Here is a 24197-nt window from a genome sequence, read left to right as displayed (position 1 = left end):
TGAATTCGATTGAATGCATTTAAGCGTTCTGAGCATTTGCTATGTGCCAGGCACAGCACACACACTCTACTTACATAACATCACTTTATTCCCCACAGCCCTCTAAGGGCAAATACTGTCAGCTCTGTTTTACAAAGAGAAACCTGAGGCTCAGAAGTACAGGTGCCTTGTCCAAAGTTCCTGACTACAAAGCTCCCTTTCCAGTGTGTCAGCAATTTTTAATTTTTTTCTTTTTAACAAGGGAACAATTTTTTTTGTCTGTTGAAAACATCAAAAGTAGACCATTGTGAGTCAAACAAGGAGAGGAACCCAGCCTCCCTTTACCCATCCTGCTCCCGTGGCTTTCCCCTTGCCCATCACAGGAAGCCTGGGGCTATGCTGTCGACTACGCTAGCCACCAGCCACCTGTGACCACTCATATTAAAATTCAAATGAACAAAATTAAATAAAATTAAAAACTTAGGGCCGACCCCATGGCTCACTCGGGAGAGTGCGGCGCTGGGAGCGCAGTGGCGCTCCCGCAGCGGGTTCGGAGCCTATATAGGGATGGTCGGTGCACTCACTGGCTGAGTGCGGTGCGGGCAACACCAAGCCAAGGGTTGTGATCCCCTTACCGGTCACACACACACAAAAAAAACTCAGTTGCTCAGTGGCACTAACCACATGTCAAGCACTCCATACCCACAGTAGACGGTGTAGATACAGAGCGTTTTCATCTTTGCAGAGAATTCTATTGGATGGTGTTGTCCTAGAGGGTTTCATAGTACAAAGTTTGGAGATATCACTGATGAGCCTGGGGCTGCCTTAGCCTTTCAGAAAATTGTCTCTACATAGACAAAATTACAGTAATAATTATATTAATAGCTCCCTACTGAGCACCCAATGGGATGGTATTTGTAAAATGCTATGCATCCTTTTATAAAGTACCATGCAAACAATGGCCATCTCTATGGGGGTGGGGTGTATAAGCCTCAGGATGTTTTTAAACTTGCAGATATCTGTGGCCGTTGTGTTTAGACCCCAGTGACCTAGAATCATCGATGAGAGAAACCTGGCTCATGTGGCTCCACAATTTCCTTCCTGTGATGTCATCACTTTGGTTCTGACATGTCCTCAAGACCATGGAGAGTCAGGCCATGAAAGGCTAGCCCATTGTGGCCCTCAGTGGCCATATCCCTCTGACAGCATGCCACCAGCCCATCCCAGGCACACCAGTGTGTCATTGTTTTGGCCAGAATCAACCATGTCCTTTGCAATTATCTTGCCTCTGACTTGATGTCATCATGCTTTTGCAAACTTTGTTCCCTGAGCAAATTTTCTTTTTTCTTTGCTCTCATCTGGCTGTTTGTTGCTCAGCTCAAGAAGATTTGTCATGAAATGTGGTACTGATTTGCAGAAATCTGTGCCTGTCTGTAAAATATCAGTTTAAACTTCTGTTAAACAACTCTTGCATGACTGCTGGGTACATGCTTAGGTTTCCATTCCAGCAGTTCATCAGCATGAGGTGCATTCACAGGATGGGAAAAGGTTTTACCCCACAAATACCAACAGATGGCCTTAATGTTTAAATGTCCCCATGCACACATGTGAGTTGAGGAACTGTGAGACAAGAGTTTGTGTGAGACTTGGAAAGTCAAAATAAAACCAAGGCACTCAGCATCTCCATGGCAACTTGGATATGTGGGGAATTGACGGTGCAAGAATCTCAGCTTCATCAAGAGGACTAGTGCTATCCATGCCTTGAAATCTTTGGATACATGTGTTATCCAGAGTCTTAATTTCCCTGTTGATAGTCACATAAGGTGGCTGTTGGCTTAAGAATCATAGAATGCCACAGTTAGACAAGTATCTCAGGAAGACCATGACCACCTCCTCTCATAGATGCAGAACCAGCAATCCAAAAGGAGGAAGTGACTTTCCTGAGATCATGCCATCATCCAAGCCTAGACCAGACTCAGATCCTTTCTACCTACTATTCCAGTGCTCCTGCCTCACACCCTACTGCCATCATACATGAATTGCTTTCAACCTTTTATAACTCTCCATCCCACTTTTGCATGGGTCTCGATACTGCTGGCTGTCCAGAAAGGCTGTTTCCTCTTGGCTTCTCAGCTGTGGATTGCCAACAACATTGACATTGCCCAGTTTTCTTCTGCTGCTGCTGCTTGGGCAATCTGATCCCCTTTTAATACTCTCAGAGCTTAAAACCAAGTCTTTGATCCTCCAGCTTTGGGATAAAAGCTTCAGAGTCTTTCTATGAGTGAGACAAGCCCTGTGGTTTTTTCCAACCTCTAACCATTACAGAAACAAAGAAAAAAATTTAAATGAAGAACACGGCTGTAAACCTTCCAAATAGTTTTGTTCCCATAGGGAGTCCTTCAGCAGCTGTCCCTGAAAGGATGCAACATTGCACATCCTTTCCCTGCAACTTTTATTTTTCTTTGCTTCACTATTTTATGTTTTCTTGTTAAAGAAAGAAAAGTAATAAAGTTGAGAAAGTATCAGGAAGTTGAGTAATCTCCTGATTTAGATTTCCTACCTGTTTCAGAGTTGAGACATCCATCCCTGTGTTCAAAGGTGACCATTTCAGCCTTGTTTAAATAACTCTAAAATTTAGAAGTAATATGCATGCCCAGAAATATGGACCTAGGTAGTGATTAGGCACAGCCATGCCATTGAAAAGATTACTGGATGCTTGTCTTTTGGGGGTACTGACTAGGTGAGTGTATATAGGACTTCTGAGGTGATGTTAATGTCCCAAATGTTGAACTGTGTGGTGATTTCAAGGACATATATATGAACGTAAAAATTTATCAAGCTCTTTATTGTATATAGGTTATACTGCAATAAAAATAAATATATCAAAAAATTTTTAAAAGTGCTATGTTTATTGACATGGAAATGCGTTCACTGTGTGAAATGAGAAACGAAAGCAATTTGTGAAATAGTTGGTATGGCATAATCACATTTGGGGGATTAAAACAATGGTTGTCAGACTACAGCCCAATCTGTTTTAGTAAATAAACTTTTATTAGAATAGAGCTGAGTTCATTCATTTACGTGTTATCTATGGCTGCTTTGGCGCTGTATATTAGTTTGCTAGGGCTTCCATAGCAAAGTAGCACAAACTGAGTGTCATGAACAGTAGAAATTTACTGTATCATAGTTCTGGAGGCTGGGAGTCCAAGATCAAGGTGTCAGCAGGGCCATGTCCCTCTGAAGGTGCTGGGGAAGGTTCTGTTTCAGGCTTCTCCTAGCTTCTGGTAGTTTCTAAGCTTGTGGCTGCATAACTCCAATCTTCACATAGTGTTTTCCGCTGTGTGCATGACTGTGTCCAAATTTCCCCTTTTTGTAAGGATGCCAGTCATAGTGGATTAGAAGCCCATCCTTCCCCAGTATGACCTCATCTTAACTAATTAAAACTGCAACAACACTATCTCCAAATGGAGATACCATTCTGAGGTATTGGGGGTTAGGACTTCAACATATGAACGGCAGAGGCACAATTCAGTCCACAGCACCCCACAATGGCAGAGTTGAGTAGTTGCAACAGAGACTGTATGGCCTACAAAGCCTTATATTTATTACCTTATCTTTACAGTAAAAGTTTGCCAAGCCCTGTTGTGTGTGCATGTGTGTGTGTGTGTACATATGCATAAAAAATTTGGAAGATTATTGACTAATATGTTAACGTAGGTTGCCTCTGAGTTATGGAATTACGGGTAATTTTAATTTTAATTGTATTCTTAATACTTTTTAATATTATTTGGGTTGTTTTAAAAAATATTATGTAATAATTTTTGTTATATAAATAAACAGTAAACATATTTCTTTCGGGAGGAAAAGACATCATTCCTACTCAGTCCCTATGCTCCTCCGAACATTACCATTCACATTCTCCTGTCCCTTAATGATTTATTTTGTTCCGATGCAAACTTTTCTAAATAGGCCGCTGTTCTCCACTGCCAGGAGTGTTAAGGACAAACGCTTAGCAAACCAGCAACCTCGACTGTTTACTCACTTGGGTATATGGATTCTTCATGTCTTTATTTAGCTGCCTCTTGTAAGCTGGAGAGAAAAGGTTCTGGCTTTTATCTCCTCATTAAAAATAGAACCTTTTATGATGAGGAGCGGCCATGAGTCATCATTTCCAGCATGAAAGACGGTGTGTGATGCTGGATCAGGCCTCAGGAGCCAGGCCCTGAGATGGTGCCAGCCGCCCCCATGACTCCCTTGTTTCTTGTCATTTCAGGAAGCTGGACGCTTTCATCTATGATGCAGCGGTCTTAAATTACAAGGCTGGGAGAGATGAAGGCTGCAAGCTGGTGACCATCGGGAGTGGGTACATCTTTGCCACCACTGGTTATGGAATTGCTCTCCAGAAGGGCTCTCCTTGGAAGAGGCAGATTGACCTGGCCCTGCTCCAGTTTGTTGGTGATGGTAAGATGTTGGGCTATCCCCTATCCTGGGGGGACTTGAGACCCTTGCACTCTTTCTGTTTCCTAATTAGCTCTCCAGTGTATCTTTTTTTTTTTTCCCAGTGGATCTTTGTATGATAAGTTTGCTTACTAAAATTACGTACTGAGTGCGTATCACACGATACCGTGGTTCTTTAGGTTGCTTCTAATGGAAACCAATTCTAGATAACTAAATTTTAAAAAGGAAGTTATTTTAGGGATACAGAAGCATCTCTCTCAGTGAATTTAGGAAAGAGTTGAACAAATAGTTTCAGAGAAAATCAGGAATCAGGGCAGTCCTGGTGCCTTAACGGTATGAATTCACAGTTGGTTTGAGCCTGGTGCTGCTAACACCAAGGTCCAGGATTTGTGCCACAGTCAAACACGGTTCAGGGTTCAACTCCTGTACCAGCCAACCACCAAAAAAAAAGCACTGGCCACTTAGCTCAGCTTAGTGGGAATTCATAGCCCCTCTCTCTAGAGCAGTGATTCTCTATGGGGGAGGGGCAATTTCATACCCCAGGTGACATTTGGCAATGTCTGGAGACATATGAAATGATCACGAATGGGAGGCTGCTTGCTACTGGCATCTAATGGGAAGAGGAAAGGGATGGAGGATGCTGGAAAACATCTTACAATACCCAGAACAGTTCTCCACACTACAAAGCAGAATTATCAGACCCCAAATATCGGCAGTCTAAGGTTGAGTGACCCTGCTCTGGAGCATTACATAACTACGGTACAATAGGTTCCAATCTGTATTCTCTAAATTCTGGATTTCAAATTCCAAAGGAAGGATCCCTGATGGCTTTTGGGTTAAAGACCCTTTATCAGGAATGACTAGGGGTGGATTCATGTTGTACGAACATGGCAGCTCATGTTCTTTTCCTATGGAGGAATGAAGAAGAGGCAATCTCTAGAAAATAGATAGTGAGCAGAAATTCCATGGATTTTCACTATAGTTCCCGCCTTAACTACTTAACATGCAAAAAATTTTACAGTTTCTACACTCACAAGGCTTGCAGTCTAATGGGATTAGAGCATTTATGGAACTACATAGCCAGTTGGGCTGGCTGTCTCTCCAGAAGCATTTCTTTCTGTCTGCCCTTCCTTATTTCATAGCTGGTGATTTCATTACAGCTCAGAGCTCCCTGACATGACTTTTAGAGTCCTGCCATGGCTCAGATGGCAGGTTGGTTTTCTTCTGAATAGCTAACACTGAGGAAATAGGAAACACAAAGTCAGCACAGGCAGCAGGTTAACACCAAAAACTTGCTCAGTGTGAGTAGGATACGAAAGCTCATAGCATAGGGCAGAAGCCACATTTGATAACAGGTGGAGGCTCTATTCAGAGATGATTACAGAATCCTCATATGCTATAACTGTTTAGAGTTGGGAGAGGAAAATCTAGCAACCATTACAATCAAATGCAATGTCAGAATAGGCAGAGGTTAGTGCATAGCGTTGGTGTGGATTTGAATAAGGGTGTGTAATTCCTTGTAGCTTCTTCTCCTCTCTCTACTCCCAGAATTAAACCCTAGATTCTCAAAGTGCCATCAAGCATTCTAAATGTGTTTTATATTTAACTCCCAAATAAGAACACTGGATTCTCTGAATTCCCAACAGGACATTTGTATCTTCCTCAGATCACTGGCCATGTTCTCTGCTGTGTAATAATGATTTATGGCTGTGTTGGTCAACTATTGCTGTGAAATGTTAGAGGCATACGACAATAAGCATTTATTTTGCTCATGGGAGTGCAGGTTGAGGGAGAAGCTCTGCCTCAGGCTGGGTATTATGGCTCTGCTCCCCTCTGCAAGCCCATGAGTCAACTGCGTGGTCTCCTCCAGGCATGCTTATTCTGGGTCTCAGGCTGAAAGGGCAGCAACTACCCAGGGGAAACTCCTTTCTTGGCTATGTCATAGGCACAAAAAGGAACACCTAACTACTCATGCACATTTCAAGTCTCTGCCTCATCACATTGAAGACTGCTAACACCCTTCTGTCCAAAGCAAGTCAGATAGCCAAGTTCATGATCAAGGAATCGGAGATAAACCCTACCTTTTATGGGAGGAGTTTTGGAATTTTGTGGCAAGAGGTGTGGACACCGAGGGGACACTGAAGAATTGGGGACAATTGTTCTGTCTACCAAAAGGATAGCTAAGCACCCCTACATTGGTTGAGCGACTCAGCGAACAGGGGTCTTGTTTCCATTAGTAAATACCGCAAAACCTTGAACATAATGGGTGAAGGGTCAATGAAGGATTGAATGGATAATTACATGTATGGATGAATTTTTGTGTCAGGATGCATTTCATTTGACGGAGAACTTTTAAATGTGATAGGTACCTGGAAGATAAGTGAGTTCTAGCCCTACACACCACTGTCGTCGCTCTTGTAATGTCTATTATGAAACAGTTAACATATTTAAGAACTAGGATATGTCAGTCATCATGCTGGATGCAGGATATGTTTTCCTTAATTTAATCTTCATAACGTACTAGTGACGTTAGTATTGCTTATCCCTATTTTGCAGAGGAGGAAACTGAGGCTCAGAGGGATTGTGAGTCTCTAACTAGTAAGTCGCAAAGCCTTTCCATCAGGAGAATTACACTGAAAGGGGGTCATTTAGGCAAGAATCCTGTTTCATTTAATTCTCTACAATGTCTATGAAAGGTGACTCTTGAGATTTATAGGTCCTTTAGGAAGGGATAATTTAGTGCACATCTGAACTAAATCTATTGTCCCATTTACAAATACTTCTGTGAAGGAGGTGACCTTTCTTAGCCTCAGTTTACTCATCTGTGAATGGGTATAGAAATAATTACCTGATGAAGATGGTGTGAAGATGAAATGGGAGAATATATGTAAAGCACTTAGCTTAACACAGCACCTGGAACATAGAAATGGTTCAATAAGTGTTAGCTGTCACCATCATCATCACCATCATTGTCATCACCTCCATCACCACCATTATCTCCTCTTCCTCATCTTCCTCTTCATCATTACCATCCTTGTTCATGCACAACTCTAGTATCCAACACAGCTTATTTAATATTGTATTGGCAATAATATAGTCTAGTTAGAATCATGAAAACAACTTTTGTAGTGCTAAACAGAAAATGACCTCTTTGTGGCAAACAAAAAATAAAAAGTAGAAGCATCCAGATAGACCAGAGGTTTGTTCCTTGTACTTACAGAACTTCTAGGTACTTATAGATATTTTCTGTTCTGGCTCATTGCTTTCCCGGTCAGGCTTTCTGGGTCGGGAAACGTATCTTAGCCTCATTTTAGAGGCCATCTGGAGGTACAGACATGGGAGAGAAAATGACATTGCTCCATGGGGTGTCTTAGCATAATCTTTCCAGAAAGCCATATCCAATTCTGAGTGTCTCTCTAGGAGTAAATACATGAATTAACACAGCTGCATAAATATTTCACTTATTTTATGCAGCTTCAGCAGGATTAATTATACTCTAGAATTAGACCTGTAAAGAGCACAGTACCAAGCAGTACCTATTTATTATTCATCCTCTGAAATGGAGTGCTTATCTCTTGTTATAGAGTAGCTTTGGTGGACAATTATGAGTCTAATGAGTGTCAAAAGTATAAAAATTTTCCTAATGAGCTGTGTAAATATAACCTTTGAGTGGAGAGTTTGGTTATTGGGGGAACCTCTTATGTGAAGGCTGCCAGGCATTTCCTTAGGAAAAAGGCTACTGATCTGCCTTGAGGAATACACAGGATCCCAATAAAACTTTGCCTTCATTTTCCCACCTAATTGTCTGTGTCCTTTCTGAAATGGTGGAATGCAGCATAAGATCTTTGACTCTCAGTAGTTTAGTAACAATGCTCACTTGTACTCTTCAGCATTGATCAGCATCAATACCCAACACTTACTGAGAAACAGATACTTTCATAAGCACTGATATTCCAAGAAGGGAATGTCATGGTCTTATTCTTCTTTCCTTCAGGGAACTTACAGTCTAGTTGGTTGACAATGTATAAACTTCAAGTATTTAATCTTAAAATAGAAACATATTTATAAGAATTCATATACATGAATTTAAATATACATCTGTACATATACATATATGTACACACATATATACATATATACATAGATATATTTTTTTTCTCAGGTGTCTTGGGTAGGTAAGACTGAGTGGTCAAGGAGAAATATGAGACATACTTTTTTGTTTTTTTAATGGAAGAATGAAAGAACAGAATGAGTCATAAAGAAAACAAGTGTAGTGAGATTTAGACAAAGAGCAGAATGGGCCAGAGTTCACAGACGTCTCAGTCATTTACTCATCCAGCAACCAGCAAATATCTGTTGAGTACCTGGATTGTCCTTGACACCCGACACTTAAGTGAGAACATAAAGACCGAGTAAGCCTGGGACTTAAAGAATGGCATTTCTGCCTTCAAAACGGAGGAAAACAGGAGATCACTTGGGTCCCATGTATCTCATAGGTTTTGTGGGTTTTTAAAAATATAACTCTAAGATTTAAAAAAGCAAAAGGAAGATTGTAGAGGTCAAAACACTTCTGGTGTATAGGGTCCAGAAAAAAGACATCAAGGAAAGCAAGATTATATAATTATATTATTCAGAAGCAAGTGATGCTAAGAAAAAGGAAGGAAACAATTATTTTTGAGTCCCTACTCTATGGCCCAGCACCATGCCAAATGCATCACATATGATCTCCTAGCAATTTTTCATATGACATTCTGGAGTAGATCTGATTGTCTCCATTTTGCAGAGCAGGAAAATGATGCTCAATTGGTTAAGTGAGCTACAGCAGAGCTTCTCAGACTTTAACATGAACAGAAATCACCTGGGGATCTTGTTAAGATAAAGATTCTGTTTCAGTAGTTCGGGGATGGAACCTGAGATTCTGCATTTCTAACAAGCACCCAGGTTATGCTGATGCTGCTGGTCTGTGTCAACACCCAGTATGGATTTTTATAGAGGTAAAAGTTAATCCGTTTATCTGATTCCGCTTCTGCTTATCTTTCCATTAAATCATGTTGCAGGGAGAGATGCTGGTTGCAGGTGGCCAGGTTGCCTTAACTATGAGTAATATTTTTAGCATTGAGGAGCATTTAATCTTCCTTTTTGTACTTCACTCAGTATTTATGGTTGCAAACTTATTTTTTAAATTCCTGAATACATTACTTGTCCTTGGTATCTAGTCTGAGTTTATTGAACAAATGAAATTAAATATACGTATTTATCATATATGAGTTTTTATAAGTTACTTATATGGTATATTCCATTGTACCTGTATCGTATTTAACTATATGTAACAGATATTGCATATAAAATATTTGAAAGATAGGATACATATATCTCTTGGATTAATATTGTATTAATAGGGTGACCAACACAACTAATTTTGCTGTGACTCTCCCAGTTTTAAACCTAGCTAGTGACCACAGTTATAACATATTTGAGCATACATGAGTTTATTTCACATGTATGAAATATGTGAAAGATGCTGTGTATATCATTTCAGTTGAATACGTTCTTTGAGTTCTCTTCTCTGTCCCTTTTGTACTGCAACTTTGCCAGCCGTGGTTTTGAAGACTCCTCCAGTGTGTTAGCAGATTGGAGAGGACCACAAGCTCTGCTCTTGTGTTAATAAGGAAGCTTGCCGAAATTGACACAGAGCTTTGGAAAGCACCAACCCAGGATAATGATGCTCATAGATTTTGGAGTGGGGGAGCATTGGAGAAGCCCACTCCCTGCCTCAGAATGGGTTTGTGTTGATATCCTGATCCCTTTATTGGTTGGCTGCTCTTCCACTGAAGCATGCAGGATGGCTGTTGGTGGCTAGGGACCCCTTGCTGCCAGGGGAGTAGAGAGTGTATGATTGCAGAAGTTCTTTGTGTGTCTAATTAGAATTCTCATAAATTGCTCTGGGCCACTGGATGGATCGCTAATAGCCTCAGCACTGCCCTTGTCCAACTTCCCAGCTTAATATCTTTGGGCTGACGCCTGAGTCTCAGTGCGAGCTGGACGACCTCATAGCCAGGGCAGTGATGACCGCACATGCCTCCATTCTGCGGACAGCATGTCCCTGAGAGGCCTGCACAGCCTGCCTTCTTAGGGCTGGCTTAGGAGTGGTGTAACAGTATGAGTTGAGAAAACCCCTGAACACCCCCCATTCTTGAATATTTTCCCCATTTGGCTTTCTACAGCATCTAAAATTCCACCACTTGAAGTTTTTCCAGGTAAGCGTGGTCTGTTTGATGCAGCCCCCTTTAAAAATGGAGATCCTTTCCCCCTTCTTCCAACCTCATTTCCCTATTTGATATTGGATCCATCCTTCAGCCTATATGCTGCTCCATATAGTCTTTCTTCAGGACCTCTAAGCTAGGTACACTTCCTATAAACTCCTTTAGCTCCATGCTTATCGCGTTCTCATAGCATTTAGCAAGACAGGAGAAGTAGAGGGGATGTGATGAAGATTCTACAGTTTCCTACTGGTGTGACCTTGGGAAAATTAATTTCTCTGAGTCTCAGAGTCCTCATTTTTAAATTGGAGTTGTCTAAGCATTAAATATGAAAACATACTCTAGCCCAGTGCGTGGAACATATTAGACGCCTGCTCCTTGCTGGCTGCTCCACGTCTCCTGACCTAGTAGAGTGTACTGCATTTGCAAAGCTGAGGATGCCCATCTTTGTTGCCTTCCTGTCCCCCAGGACTCACATCTGAGCTTGGCACACAGCAGGTACTCAAATAAAATTTGTTGAATGAACGAACAAATGAGTAAATGAATCTGAAACCACTGCAGATATACCTTTGTAGGACTTATCAATTGAACATCTTGTCTAATGAAGGAGATGCTATTTTCTTTAGGAAGGACATGAGGTACCTCTAGAGAGAGATGCAAGGAGGTAATCACTAAGTCACTGTCCAGCAATCTTCCCAAGCCTCTGACCCCTGTATGTGCTATAAGACAGAGGCAAATAAATTCCTCCACTGTCTAATTTGTAGCCAAATATCCCTGTTTTACTTCCTCTTTTTAACAAAATCCTCTCAGACAGATATAACCAGCAAGATTGTATATTCCCCGGCTTTTAGAACTGAAGTGGGTCATAAATTGCTACTGTCTGATAACAGGGAAACTGAAGCCAGAGGAGTAATGTGACTACACCCAAAGTTGCACAGTAAGGCGGTGGCAGGGTTGGGGCTATACTCCAGATTTTCTGCCTTCTAGACTAATTATGTATTAAAAACAAAACAAAGGAAAAACGAAACCCGTGATGATCCCTTGTCCTGCTCCTTTTGGGGAAGGCTTGACTTCTGTGATCAGAACAAGGGGCAAGGAGGACGGTTAGGGTATCCTAAGCCATACTGATCAGCAACCCAATCCAAACCATAAAAGCCTGCAGTAGAGTGAACTCTGCTGTCTCTGGGACCTCTCCTCCTTCCCTGCAGCACGGTAGAGGCAGGACAGGCAAGGCACATGGACTCACAAACACCTGCTTTGTTGATTTCAGGCAAGACCACACTCATGGGAGACAAGAGGCAAATTCCATGTCCAGAATATTCTCAGTTTATGTCTTTTGTTGATAAACCAAGCCTATTCACATCATCTCACCCTCTGGCTTCCATGCTGCTATGGGTTAAATGTGCCCGGCCAGAAGTTCATGTACTGGAAACTTCACCCCCATTATAACAGTGCTAAGAGGGTGGGAAATCCAATTGTGGTAATTGAAAGGTGGAGCCTTTAAGAGGTGATTAGATTGTGAGGACTGTACCCTCATGAATGGATTGACCCATTCATGGAGTAATGGGCATGGTTCTGATGGCTTTATAAGGAGAGCGAGCAAGAAGGTTAACTCAGTTTTGCTTAGCCCATTCTAACCATGTGACAGCCTGAGTTGCTGTAGAGAGTTACCACCCACCAGAAGGCCCTCATGAGATGTGCTCCCTGGTCTTTGAACTTCCCAGCCCCCAAAACTGTAAGAAATAAATTTGTTTCTTCATAAATTACCCAGTTTCAGGTATTCATTATAAGCAACAAAAATGGACTAATACACATGCAAACTTCTCCCAAGCTCGGGCCCAAATTCCTTTCCCAAAGAGGACCTTTTGAAATAAAGCTATGTTGCTCTACCCTTGATTTCTGTTTTATTTCACTGACTTGGTTTTGTTCATCACAATGTTATTATCATGAATAGAGAATTCTAAAACTCTGACAACCAGGGGTGATGTCTGCACAGTTTTGTCTCAGCCAGATCCTCTGCTAAACTAGGTTGAACTCCCACTGTGTTCTCTACTGAATTTACTCCTGCAGTCTTAAAAATTTAAACACACAAAAGCTTTCTTTTTAATTTTTCTTGTATATATATGTGTGTGTATTTCATATATCTTATCAACCAACACTTGTTTCTTAAATTCTCTAACTTCAGACGGGGATCCAGCTGTTCCCATATCACTGTCAGCAACATAAGTCAGAATTCATGGTTCTTCTGTGTTGCCCAGCAATTAGAAACAAGAAGCTGACATTTGTGCTTCATTCTGCTGGTTTGTGATCAAGGGAGAGCTCTGGAATATAGGATTCTCTCTCTTTAAGTAGGAACCTGGGAGAGAGTGGCCAGGGATCATACCTACGGGGGGGGGACAGCAATTAGGAACATGAGGCTGAAATTTGTACTTCATTTTGCTGGTTTGAGATTAAGGGAATAAACAAGAGAAAGAGTGTTTTCCTCCACGTTTGGCAAAACCCATGGCCCAAACCCAGCCACTGCTTGTTCCTGTAAATAAAGTTTTATTGAAACACAGTCACATTCATTCACTCACATAGTGTCTGTGGCCACATTTACACAAAAACAGCAGAGGTAAATCATTGCAACAGAAACCATATGACCTACAGAGCCCAAAATATTTACTGTCTGGCCCTTTACAGGAAAGGGTGGATGTCCCCTAGTCTAGACTCTCTGGAGAGAAGGGCATAGAAGACTTAAAACTGTAGGTGGCCCAGTTCTCCTTAATCTCCAGAGGATTAACATGAGAAACAGAAGGAAAAAGGGACACGTAGGATGGGGAGGAAAAGAGGGACAGAGATATGTGAGAAGGAAAATAGAAGGGAAAGAAAGAAGAGGAGGGAGAAAAGGATAAAGGAAGAACAGAAAAGAACAGAATCAGCAAGAAAGGAAAGAGGGAAGAAAGAGGAAAAAGAGGGAGAAAAGAGGAGAAAGAAAGAGAGATGAGGCAAAGAAAGGAAGGAGTGGGAAAGGAGAGATAAGAGAGAGATGTTTGCTAAGTGACTAGTGTAGGTGAGATCTAGCCTGGGCATGTACAGAGCAGGCTGGATTTGTTAAACTGAGAATTAGCCCTGTTGCAAACAGGATGAAGAAGTCCCAGAGCTGTCTGCTGCCTCATCTTGGCTCCAGGATGGTGGTGCCAGGGACAGACCAACTGGCTGACTCAGCCCTGGTTGGGAGGTATCTAATTGGTCTCCTAATCTCCTGATGGCTTCCCCACTAGCAGCTCCTCCTGACATAGGTCCCCATGTCCTCAGATGACTCAGGAACACTTTATTGAAACCAGCAATGTCAGCACATTTAAAGAGCTAAAGGCAAAATAAGGGGGAAAGTAGGTACAGAGAATCTGAGAACCCCCTTTGAGGTGATGGGACAGTTTTCCATTTCTCTAAATGGAAGTAGTTCAAGAGCTACCATTATGGTTATTATTTTTATAGATACTTATGATTTTAAGTAACAGTTATAAAGAGATAACTGTGCATCACAAAATTATCTAAGTCTTTATACATAATTTAATTTAGTCCTCCCAATGACTAATAGCATGAATTATGATTATTAATCCCTGTTTACGGATGAGGAAACTGAGTCACGGGTAGGTTAAGTAAAGTGTCCAAGATTCCCCAGCTACTAAGTGGCAGATCTTAGATTGGTATCTATGCAAGAGGGCTCCAGGATCTTTGCTCTAAAATATTATGCAACATTACTTCTCCTTTAGCTGCTATAACCCTCACTGACTTATTGTAAGGCAGGTTTTCTCATCGGGAAAGGGGCAAACCCATGACTTAAACACAGATTGGTCAGACCCCAGATTCCGTGTTGTTTCCTCTTGTACTGATGGAACAGTATCAGTCCCCTGCAGATGATACTGGGCTAAATACCTTGGCCACAGAGGTTGAGAGTGGGAGAGAAAGTGATGTACACTTTTTTTCCATTTTTCCATGGCAAAGGAGACTTGTTCATGACTCAGCCTCAGCACCATGGGAGCAGACCCAGCCTAATTTTTGAGATCATTCAACCCTGGCAGTTGGGGGAAAATTCAAGACCCAGGAGCAAGAGATGAGAAGGAATGAAAAAAGGACAGAACGTAATTAAGAGAAGACAGATGTTTGGCCCTGACACAGGCCTGCAGAGCAACCTCTCCAGGTTCACATAGACCTATCATGCTTGCTGAAAGAGCTTGCCCCCCACAGAGCTCCTCCGAGGTGCTGCATAGTCCCCAGCATTTCAGAAAGTTATTGTTCCTGACTAAATGTGTTTTAATCAAATTGAGACTTCAGAGGCAGAAATCAGAATCTGGGCTGAGCCAAGCTACTCTGCAAATCACAAACTTTCGAATCAAGTTAGGAAAAGTCAGGTGCCATTGACTAAGCCCCCGATTTATTCATGCATTTGTGCATTCATTCATTCTCCCTTTCAGCTGTTCATTCAACAAAGAATAACTGAGCAGCTTCTAAACTCCAGGTGGTGGGATATAAAAATGTTTAAACACTCCAGCTCTATTACCCTTACTTAGGAAGATGATTTTGACATTTTTGTATGCACAGAATCACTTGGGGAGCCTGTTGAAAATGCCAATACCAAATTTTCACCCCCCCCCAGGGGCATTTTTACATCCTCCTTGGGTGATTTTAATATGCAATAAAATTTAAGAATTACTCTTTAGAGTAATGATATGTAGCATGTAGAAACATCCCTGATTGGCAAATGCTGGATACAAGTATCAGTGGCGAGCAGATCACTCAGTTGGGGTCTATGATATTGGATCTTTGTCCTGTGTTTTATTTATCCTCCTACTCTCAGGGCTGCTAATTGGGTTTTCACAGAGACCTTGGTGATTGTGAAAACCTGAGTAATAAATTATGTGAAATTTCTGTCAGCCCACACAGCAACCACACTAAGGAGCATAGGAGATATGAGGGTAGGCTATGAATGGAAAAGTAGCCAAATAGGCTTTAATGTTAAGCTTCCTCATTCAGAAAGGATCGAAATAGAAATGAAAGTCTTTATTGCTTCCAAAGATTTCATTTTATTTATTGACTATAATAACAGTGTTAAAAATAAAGCAGGCAAGACTGAAATTTCTGCATTTGGGTAGGGACTGAGCCAGCGCTTCTATTGATTAAATTGGATCTGAGACTTGGATGCAATGGCTCTCCTGACTGCTTGCACATGTAGATATGGTCTCATTTGAAACCACTGGGGAAGTGTGTGGCTAAAGACCATTATTGATGATGGGTTGGTTGCGGCTGAATTCTTCATATGGATTTTATTATTTTTCCCGCTTGCTCTGTGTATGACTTTGGTATGCACATAAACCTCATTTATACACAATGATAGCAGCCTTGATGATATGTACTCAAAGGGGGTGAGGATTAATGGCTATTTTGATGCCCCAGCAACGAAATCAGTTCGACTCTCTTGTGACCTAAAAACTATATCCAGGGCAAATGATTTATTTGCAAATGCAGTGTTTTCAAAGAAGAAATGTGTCAGTCCTCAGCAGAGATTAGCAATGAAGGGCTTAACAGCTTCTTCATTGGCCTGTGACCAGATGGTACCATAAAAATGAGACTTGTTTATCTCCCTCCTAATTTTAACTAGAGACATATTTAGAATAATAACGGAACAGTACTTACTTAAGAAACAGATAAAATCCATAAATATCCTGGAGGGCCAATGACTTGTTCTTAGTGTTAAAGCTCTGAGGGTTTTCATCTGCGTTAAGTTCACAGTGAATTTCCCAACAGGTCCGTTGAGACCCAAAGTGGCAGTGTTTATTATCAATCTGACACCAGGATTAAAACAAGGTCGGCAGTGCCAAACCTGAGCCTGAGGAGCAGTGAAACGCTCAAACCAGGGAAAGTCAAATGCCAAGAGAACTGTCGTAGTGGAAATAAGACATAATGAACGGCTTCCTGGCAAGTCAAACGCTGGTGTCACAGAGCCTCGTGCAAGATTTACAGGATGGATTAACAGTGGCCCCAAATCCCTCTCAGTGTACATTTTTTAAAACACTTTTACTTGGAAAGCCAATATCATATACTGTATATATAAAATCACCCCAATCTACTACCTTAACATAATTGTTAATTTATACAGTACCTTCTGGTCCCTGTTACTTGCAGACACATTTCTTTCAATAATTACAATTATTAGTTATATATACTTTCATATTCCACTCTTTTTACTTACTGTTATATTTTAAAACATATTTTATGTTTTATGTTGCTACATTACCTGCTATTCACAATTATTTCAATGTTTGCATAAAATGCCATAATCATTATATAACCAGGAATCATTATATTGTTTTACTCATGTTAAACATTTCAAGTTTTGCTAGCATAAATAATGATGGAAGGAATATCTTCATGCTTATTTTTTTTCTTGCAAACTACTTACAACAAACTATTAGATGTAGAATTTAAAGTGTTCATGGCTTTAAACATCTCTAGGAGTCTTGATACATAGAGAGAGTTATATTAATGCCCAAATGTTTTGTCCCCACCTAAAGTACTACTGATAACAAATCAATGTACCAATTTTACAATAGTCTAGAAGTGTTGATCTTTTTGTTATTTTAAGAGGCACAACATGCTATCTCAGGTTTGCCTTAATTTGAATTCCTTTGTCTACCTGTTTGCCTTATTTGACCATTTGTCTATTTTTGTATATAAATTCTAGTGAACATTTTGTATATTTTAGTACTTTATTAAAACTTTGGTAATATGTCATGCAAAAACATCATTAATTTAGTACCATGGGGTGTAGGTAGATACAAAGGCTTTGGGTTCAAATAGGAGAACTGATCTTTACTAGATCCATGACCTTGCAAAACTTATTCACGTTTTTTTTTTTTTTTTTTTTTTTTTTTGTGACCGGCGCTCAGGCAGGGAGTGCACCGGTCATTCCTATATAGGATCCGAACCCGCAGCGGGAGCGTCGCCGCGCTGCTAGCGCAGCACGCTACCGAGTGCGCCACGGGCTCAGCCCCCTTATTCACCTTTTTAAGGGCCAATTTCTTCCTCTTTACGTTGTGGATTGTCATGGAACCAATTGAAGGCATAGCGTATGAGAATAGCTTGGTATAATCCCCCAAATAAGTTCAGATGAAAACAATGATGAGTAAGTATCTCCTTAAGGTGGGATTTGTTTTCTTGTTCATATACATAGTTTTAAAAAAAATTATTCATGTACTACGTATTCTCTATGGCTGCTTTTGTGCTCCAAACGTAGTGTTGAGCAGTTGTGATAAGAGACCTACTGACCCGTAAGGCTGACAATATTTACTAATTGGCCGTTTACAGAAAAGAATTGCTAACTTCTGGATGAATGTAAAATAGGTTATTTTGAAATAATTCCAGCAATTTGTAAGAATTTAACTGAATGTGGCTCATACTTTTCTATCCTTGAAGACTTTTTTCTCTTTTTGTAAAGAAATTTCTCATTTTTTTAAAAAAAGTTTTTTTCTCTTTCTGGTTTAGAAAGTCTGTTTCCTTCCACTTTTCTTGTTATCTCCTCTCTTGACCCCCCAAATATAAGAAAACCTCTACTATACCACTCACTTCTGTTTTCTTTTTTTTTTAAATTTTGACTTCCATAAACTATGACACACATTTATTATTTTACGCAAACCCAGATGTCCAGCTAATTTTTTATACAACTTTGTACCTGCCAACGAGATCAAGATATAGAACACAACCAGCACCCCAGAAAGCACCCTCATGGCCCCTGCCATCCAATATTCCCCCCAAAAGTAACCACCCTTCTGCCCTTCCTGACCATGAATTAGTTTTGCCTCCTTTTGAACTTCAAATGCATGGTGGAGACATACAACATATACTCATTTATATCTTTTATGACATCAATACATATTATTGTGTGTAACCCTGGCTCATTATTTTTCTTTGCTGCATGGTATTCCATTTTACAAATATACTACAATTTATTTACCCATTTTGCTGCTGATGGGTATTTGCATCATTTCTAGTTCTTGTCTGCTTTGAATATTCTTGTACACTTTGTGTGTGTGCACGCACGGGCACTTATTTGTTTGGGAATACACCTTGGAATGAAATTATTGGGTCTTAGAGTGTTTGTACACTCAGTTTGAATAGATACTTCCAGCCAGTTTTTAGAACACATACCACCAATTGACATTCCCACCAGCAGTGTATATGACTCCTCAAATTTCTAAGTGCCCTTTCCCTACCTTCTACAAGAAACGCAAAGAAGGCTTGTAGATCTGAACTGTAGGTATGTTCATCAGTGGGTATGTGGCTGGATGTTTGCTGCATGATCATAGCCAATAGTTTAAAGACCCAAATTCTTTCCCCAGCTTCAACCTTGACTTACTTTGTGACCTTGGTCCATATAACCTGACCTCAGCATTATTGTTAGTAGGATGGGACCAGAGGAGTGAAGTGTGTGCTCCACCTGCTTTCCTGAGTTGGAATCTGAATCTAGCTCCTCCCCTGTTCCCATCTGCTCTCCCACGCATCCCTGACCATGGGCTCTCCCCATCTGGTACTTCAGACTTGGGATAAGGAAGAGGAGGCCAGAGGAGCAGCTCCACACCTAAGGGAGTGGGGTCATCAAAGGCAGGGCATGGAAAGAAAAATAGGGTCTTCCTTCTGCCTTAGTTATGGATGGCACTGATGGCAGGTATAGGGTTTTTTAAATAAAAGTTCTATTCTGCCCTTCTATCTCTCCCCCTCCCCTTCCTCCCTCACCACCTCCCTCCCTCCTCTCCTCTTTTCTTCCCTTCCCACTCTCTCCTTCTCTTCTTCATTCCACAACCACGTCTCGAGTGCACTAAGCTCCCTGCACTGTCCTAGGCATTGAGGAATAAAGATAAAATGGAAACGATCCATCTTGCTTACCGATTTTACAGTCACAGGGAGCTTGTTGACAACACCTCAATGAAAAAGGAACTGAAAAGCAGTCAGTTCATTTTACTTGCTGAAAGAAAGCAGGTGTTTTCTGGCATGGGTACCAGGAGCGACACAGCAGAGGTTGCTGCCTCTAGCCAGGGGTAAGAAGTTAGAGGCATCTCTCCTGCCTAAGAGATGGGGCTCCCTGCTGTCCTGCTGCTTCCTTTCAATGCACCATTCAGGCATTTGCCTGTGAACTTAAGTGAGCCACACCCCATCCCCTTATGCATATTGCTAGTTGCTGTCTCTCTTTCTCTCCCTCTCTCTGCCTGACTTCATTCCTACCTTGTTTGATCCAGGGATGCAGGACTGCCCTTTTGATTCATTGCACAGGCCCTGCCTGTAATCTGTAAGTGATAAATCATTGAGCACATTTCCTATTGTGGTGGTGTATTGAATTTGAGCCTTTCAGCCGAAGAACCAGGGGATAGCCCAGGCTGGGTTTTCCTCCGGATGCCAGGGAAAACACAAGGTCAGGCTCCCAGCACCAGAGCCATGGTCACACAGGCGTAAACTGGACGTGGGTCAGACATAAGCCACAAGGGCATCTGCTAGTGTAGACAAGTTTCCCATGTGAGGAATCCCCGATCACAGTTTGAACAACCAGGCATTTGGCCGTCTGCCAGGTAAAGGAAGTATCTCGTGAAAGGTACACTGTAAACACCCACGTCCAGCTCCCCTTCTTTTCCCATTAAGACAGCGTTGCCAGCCGCTCTGGTACTGAAACTCCAGTTGAGCTGGAGGCTCTCAAAACAGCATGGGATATGAGATTGTGACTAACCTTTTTTTTCTTATATCTCCAAACTTTAAAAATTTTGTGATATTAAAAAGTCCTCACACCTTTATGTGATGAGTCATAGGATTTTGATGACTATTGATTGAGGAAATGTGCAATGTCAGAAAGTTACTATGAATTCATTTATGTTCACAAGTGGATATGCCTTTTAAGTCATACCAGCTTGACCGTCTCCATCTGTGTGAAGCAAATTGGTTAAGCAGACTCTAGAAGTGCTTGGTATGTGTAGAATTTCGTAGACTTCCTACAAGTATCCTGCAGTCTTACTTCTACATAATTCCCTCCAACTCCACCCTCTGATGAAAAATTGCGACCATGTGTAGTGTTTGCTGTTTGACGGAGTTGCCCGATCCTCTCTCCTCTTTTTCATTTTTCTTCTGCAAAAGACACAGGTTGGGAACCTGTGTGCATAAAATTCCCCAACTCCAACTTGCACAGCTGATCGCATGGCCTGTGAAATCCCAGCCAAATGGTGACAAGCAGCATTAAACTCTGCAATTCTCAATTTCTGTCCCAAGAGCAGAAACCTCTGTTGGAAGATGGTGGTAAAACATTTATGCCAAAGACAGCCTGTCTCAGCATCTAACTGGGTACATTTAAGCCTAGCCCTATTTTTATTTTGGTTTTGTGACTTCTCAGCATTATACAGAAATGGAATATTCTGACATTTAAACAAGAACTATTTATCTTCCAAATTCCATCTATTTGTGTCCAGAATCTTACACTGTTCCCCATCACCACCACTGTCAAAGATATTTTTTCTCTTCAACAAATAATCCAGTGATCCTCTGAGATCATGAGTACAGAGGTCATAGGCTCCAAAATATAATTTCCAGACCCAAGGTCACATGGGTCTCACTTTTCTCTTATTTAGTTTATTTTTTCTTATCTCTTATTTGTCAGATTTGTTGGGTTTTGAGGGGGTTTTTTTGTTTTGTTTTGTTTTTGTCTGTTTAAAAACTTAAGAGTGTGGGATCACTGTGGGGAAGGGAGAAAGGGATGTCACTTCTCTCTTCTACATCTGGGAGGGTAGACTTGACTTGTATGGCTTTGAGACATCACCGTGTAGTTTATGAAGCTAAGGCCCCAAGGTCAATGCTCAGATGGTCTGGTTGACCTTACTCTGCTACATGGACATAGACTTCACCCCCAAATCTGACCAGCAGCTTCCTTTCATATGTAGGACAACTGGGCGAGGAGAGGACCTGGCCTCAATCACACAGACCCCAAGCCAGCCTCATTCCCAGGACCACAGTTCAGAGCTCACGATGACCAAGTCTGTTCTTGTTGAGAACACGAGGCTGCCAATCAATCTGTGCCCTAGATTTTCCACAAAGAAAGTTGTTCCTTTGCCATTTCCAATTCTAATCAGGTTTCTGAAAGACTCAAAGCACCCAACCCCTGGGCAAAACATGAAAGAGAATTGAAACGGGGTCAGTTCTCCTCTTGGTGTTCACAGCAAACCTTAACGGGACCAACAGCAACATCATCCTGACGTCTTTTGGCTATAGATGGAAGTTTGTTCCCTGTGGGGAACCACCAAACTCTGTTGCCAGGAACATGCTTGCCCCAAGTGTCAGCCTTGATTTCTGGGTTTCAGGAACTATCCCTGACCCCTCTGCCTAGGAATTCAGAGATGTCTAACTCTCTTGGGCTCTTGCTGATCCTCAGATATGTGGATCACAAACTCATCAAGGAGAGAGGAGCCTTGGGTCATCTACAGTCAGTGCAGCTTTATAGACCACACGCTATGTGCCAAGGCCTGTGCCATGGATTGGGGATACAAGAAGAATAAGATAAGATCCCTGAATGCACAGGTTTTTTCTACTATGACATCTTGAAGACTTCCTGGAGGTGGAGACCTCTGAGCTATAACTCAAAGATAGCCATTGCCAGTTTTCAGCACAATACCCTGCAGTTGGTATATCCAGAGTAAATTATTATGGGCAATGGTGATACTGATGACAGTTTACAATGAATCCTTGCCAGCAGAAACATGAGCAGCAACTAAACTCTTGAGTCCATCAAGAAAACAGCTGGGTCAGGGTGCCCACTACAGAATGTATCCAGTGGTGGTACAGTTCCCAGGATACCCCAAACTCCTCAGCACAAAAGCTGAGTCCTTTGCATTCTGGCTCCTGCCCTCCATGCTCTTCCTTTGACCCCTTCTTCTTTCCCTGAAATTCTGAACTACTCTCTGATCTCAGCACTTTCTGTTTCTTCCTGCCTCCAGCCTATGCAACTTCAATCGTCTCATCTTGACATAATTCCTGGTCTGCATGACTATCTCTCCCACAGGACTCTGAGCTCTTAGAGGCCAAAGACTATGTGTTATTCGTCTCTATATAAAAATACAGAGATGCTGACCACTCATGTTAAGTGCTTAGAAATGTGCTCTTTTCAATGAATGAATGAATGAGTAGAAAACAAAAAACAAAGTCCTCGGAGAACCCAAGAGCAAAATCTTCCTTGACCAGAAATGAAACAGAACATCAAAACTACGTACTTTTTGTACCATCACTACCTGGTGCCAGGTGCTTTGGTCAGAAAGCAAAAATCCTGGGTTTTATTTTTTACTTCTTTTTATATCATCACTACCTAGTGTCAGGTGTTTTGGTCAGAAGCCAAAAATATATATACATATGTTTTTATACATATATACACGTTATGTATATATAGTAGGTATGTGTGGGAGCTGATTTTAGAAGATGTGTTTCAGAAAATTCTCAGGCCTTAGACAAAGCTCAAAAGGGTTCAAAATGAATTTTTCACAACTGACCTCAGGGGAGAAGTGCCCAGGAAGTCTGAAGGCTAGTCACATTTCTCACTGTAAAATCCGTTCCCAAAGCAATCCCCTCAGCTCTTAGACAGTCTTACAGAATAGAATGAAATCTAATCTGAAAAGCAACTGCAGTCCCTCTGGAAGTGCTGAGAATGAGTCTTAGGGCAAATAAGAAGCTGATTTCTCTTACTTTGGATATAACAGAGTCTTCTAGGAGAGCTAAACCTTCTCTGTGGGCATGCATTTTGGGGATCATAGACTGCAATAGTTGGAAGGACACAGGAAGGGGCATGTGTTCCCACAATCTCCCTCACCGGCTCCCCTAACTTCAGGCAGTAGTAATAATAACTCCAAAAATATTTATTGAGTAATTAGTATATGCCAAGCGCTGTATACATGCAACATCTTTTAATTCTCACAAAACTCCTATAAGGTAAATACTGTTATAGTCCCATTTGGTAGATGTTAAAACTGGAGGTCCGACCCCGTGGCTCACTCGGGAGAGAGCGGCGCTCCCACCGCGGGTTGGGATCCTATATAGGAATGACTGGTGTGCTCACTGGCTGAGCGCAGTGTGGGCGACACCAAGCCAAGGGTTGCGATCCCCTTACCGGTTCCCCCCCCCAAAAAAAAGGACAAAAAAACCCACAAAAAACTGGAGCTCAGGGAGACTAAGCAAGTTTCTTAACCTCTCTCAGACTTAATGTCCTCATCTGTAAAATGGTGCTGATGACGGGACCAGCCACATTAAATTGACCTGAGAGTTACATGAGTTAATTTTTTAAAACTTGAGTACAATGTCTGAAGCATAGTAGGTTTTACTAATTTTGTTAAGTAAAAAAAGTAGAAGAATAGACACATGAATGAATGAGTGGATGGATGGATAAGTAGAGTCTCTGGACCAAGATCAAATGGCCAGCATATGTGCAAGGCAAGTGTTGAATGCAGG

At 41.4% G+C, this 24197-nt stretch overlaps 1 protein-coding gene across 2 annotated transcripts in view; it reads left to right on the top strand.

The window, feature by feature from the left end:
• Window positions 1-24197, top strand: part of GRIN2A (glutamate ionotropic receptor NMDA type subunit 2A) — a 393456-nt gene that overhangs the window by 354092 nt on the left and 15167 nt on the right. For both annotated transcript variants that reach the window (XM_063100338.1, XM_063100339.1), the window contains exon 10: window positions 4253-4440. In XM_063100338.1, the coding sequence (XP_062956408.1) occupies window positions 4253-4440 (188 nt within the window). The remainder of the gene's footprint in view (window positions 1-4252; window positions 4441-24197) is intronic.

The sequence above is a fragment of the Cynocephalus volans genome, chromosome 6 (genome assembly GCF_027409185.1).
Source record: "Cynocephalus volans isolate mCynVol1 chromosome 6, mCynVol1.pri, whole genome shotgun sequence".
Lineage (NCBI taxonomy): Eukaryota > Metazoa > Chordata > Mammalia > Dermoptera > Cynocephalidae > Cynocephalus > Cynocephalus volans.
The sequence above is the reverse complement of the archived record's forward strand: the minus strand, read 5'-3'. Positions and strand labels throughout refer to the sequence as shown.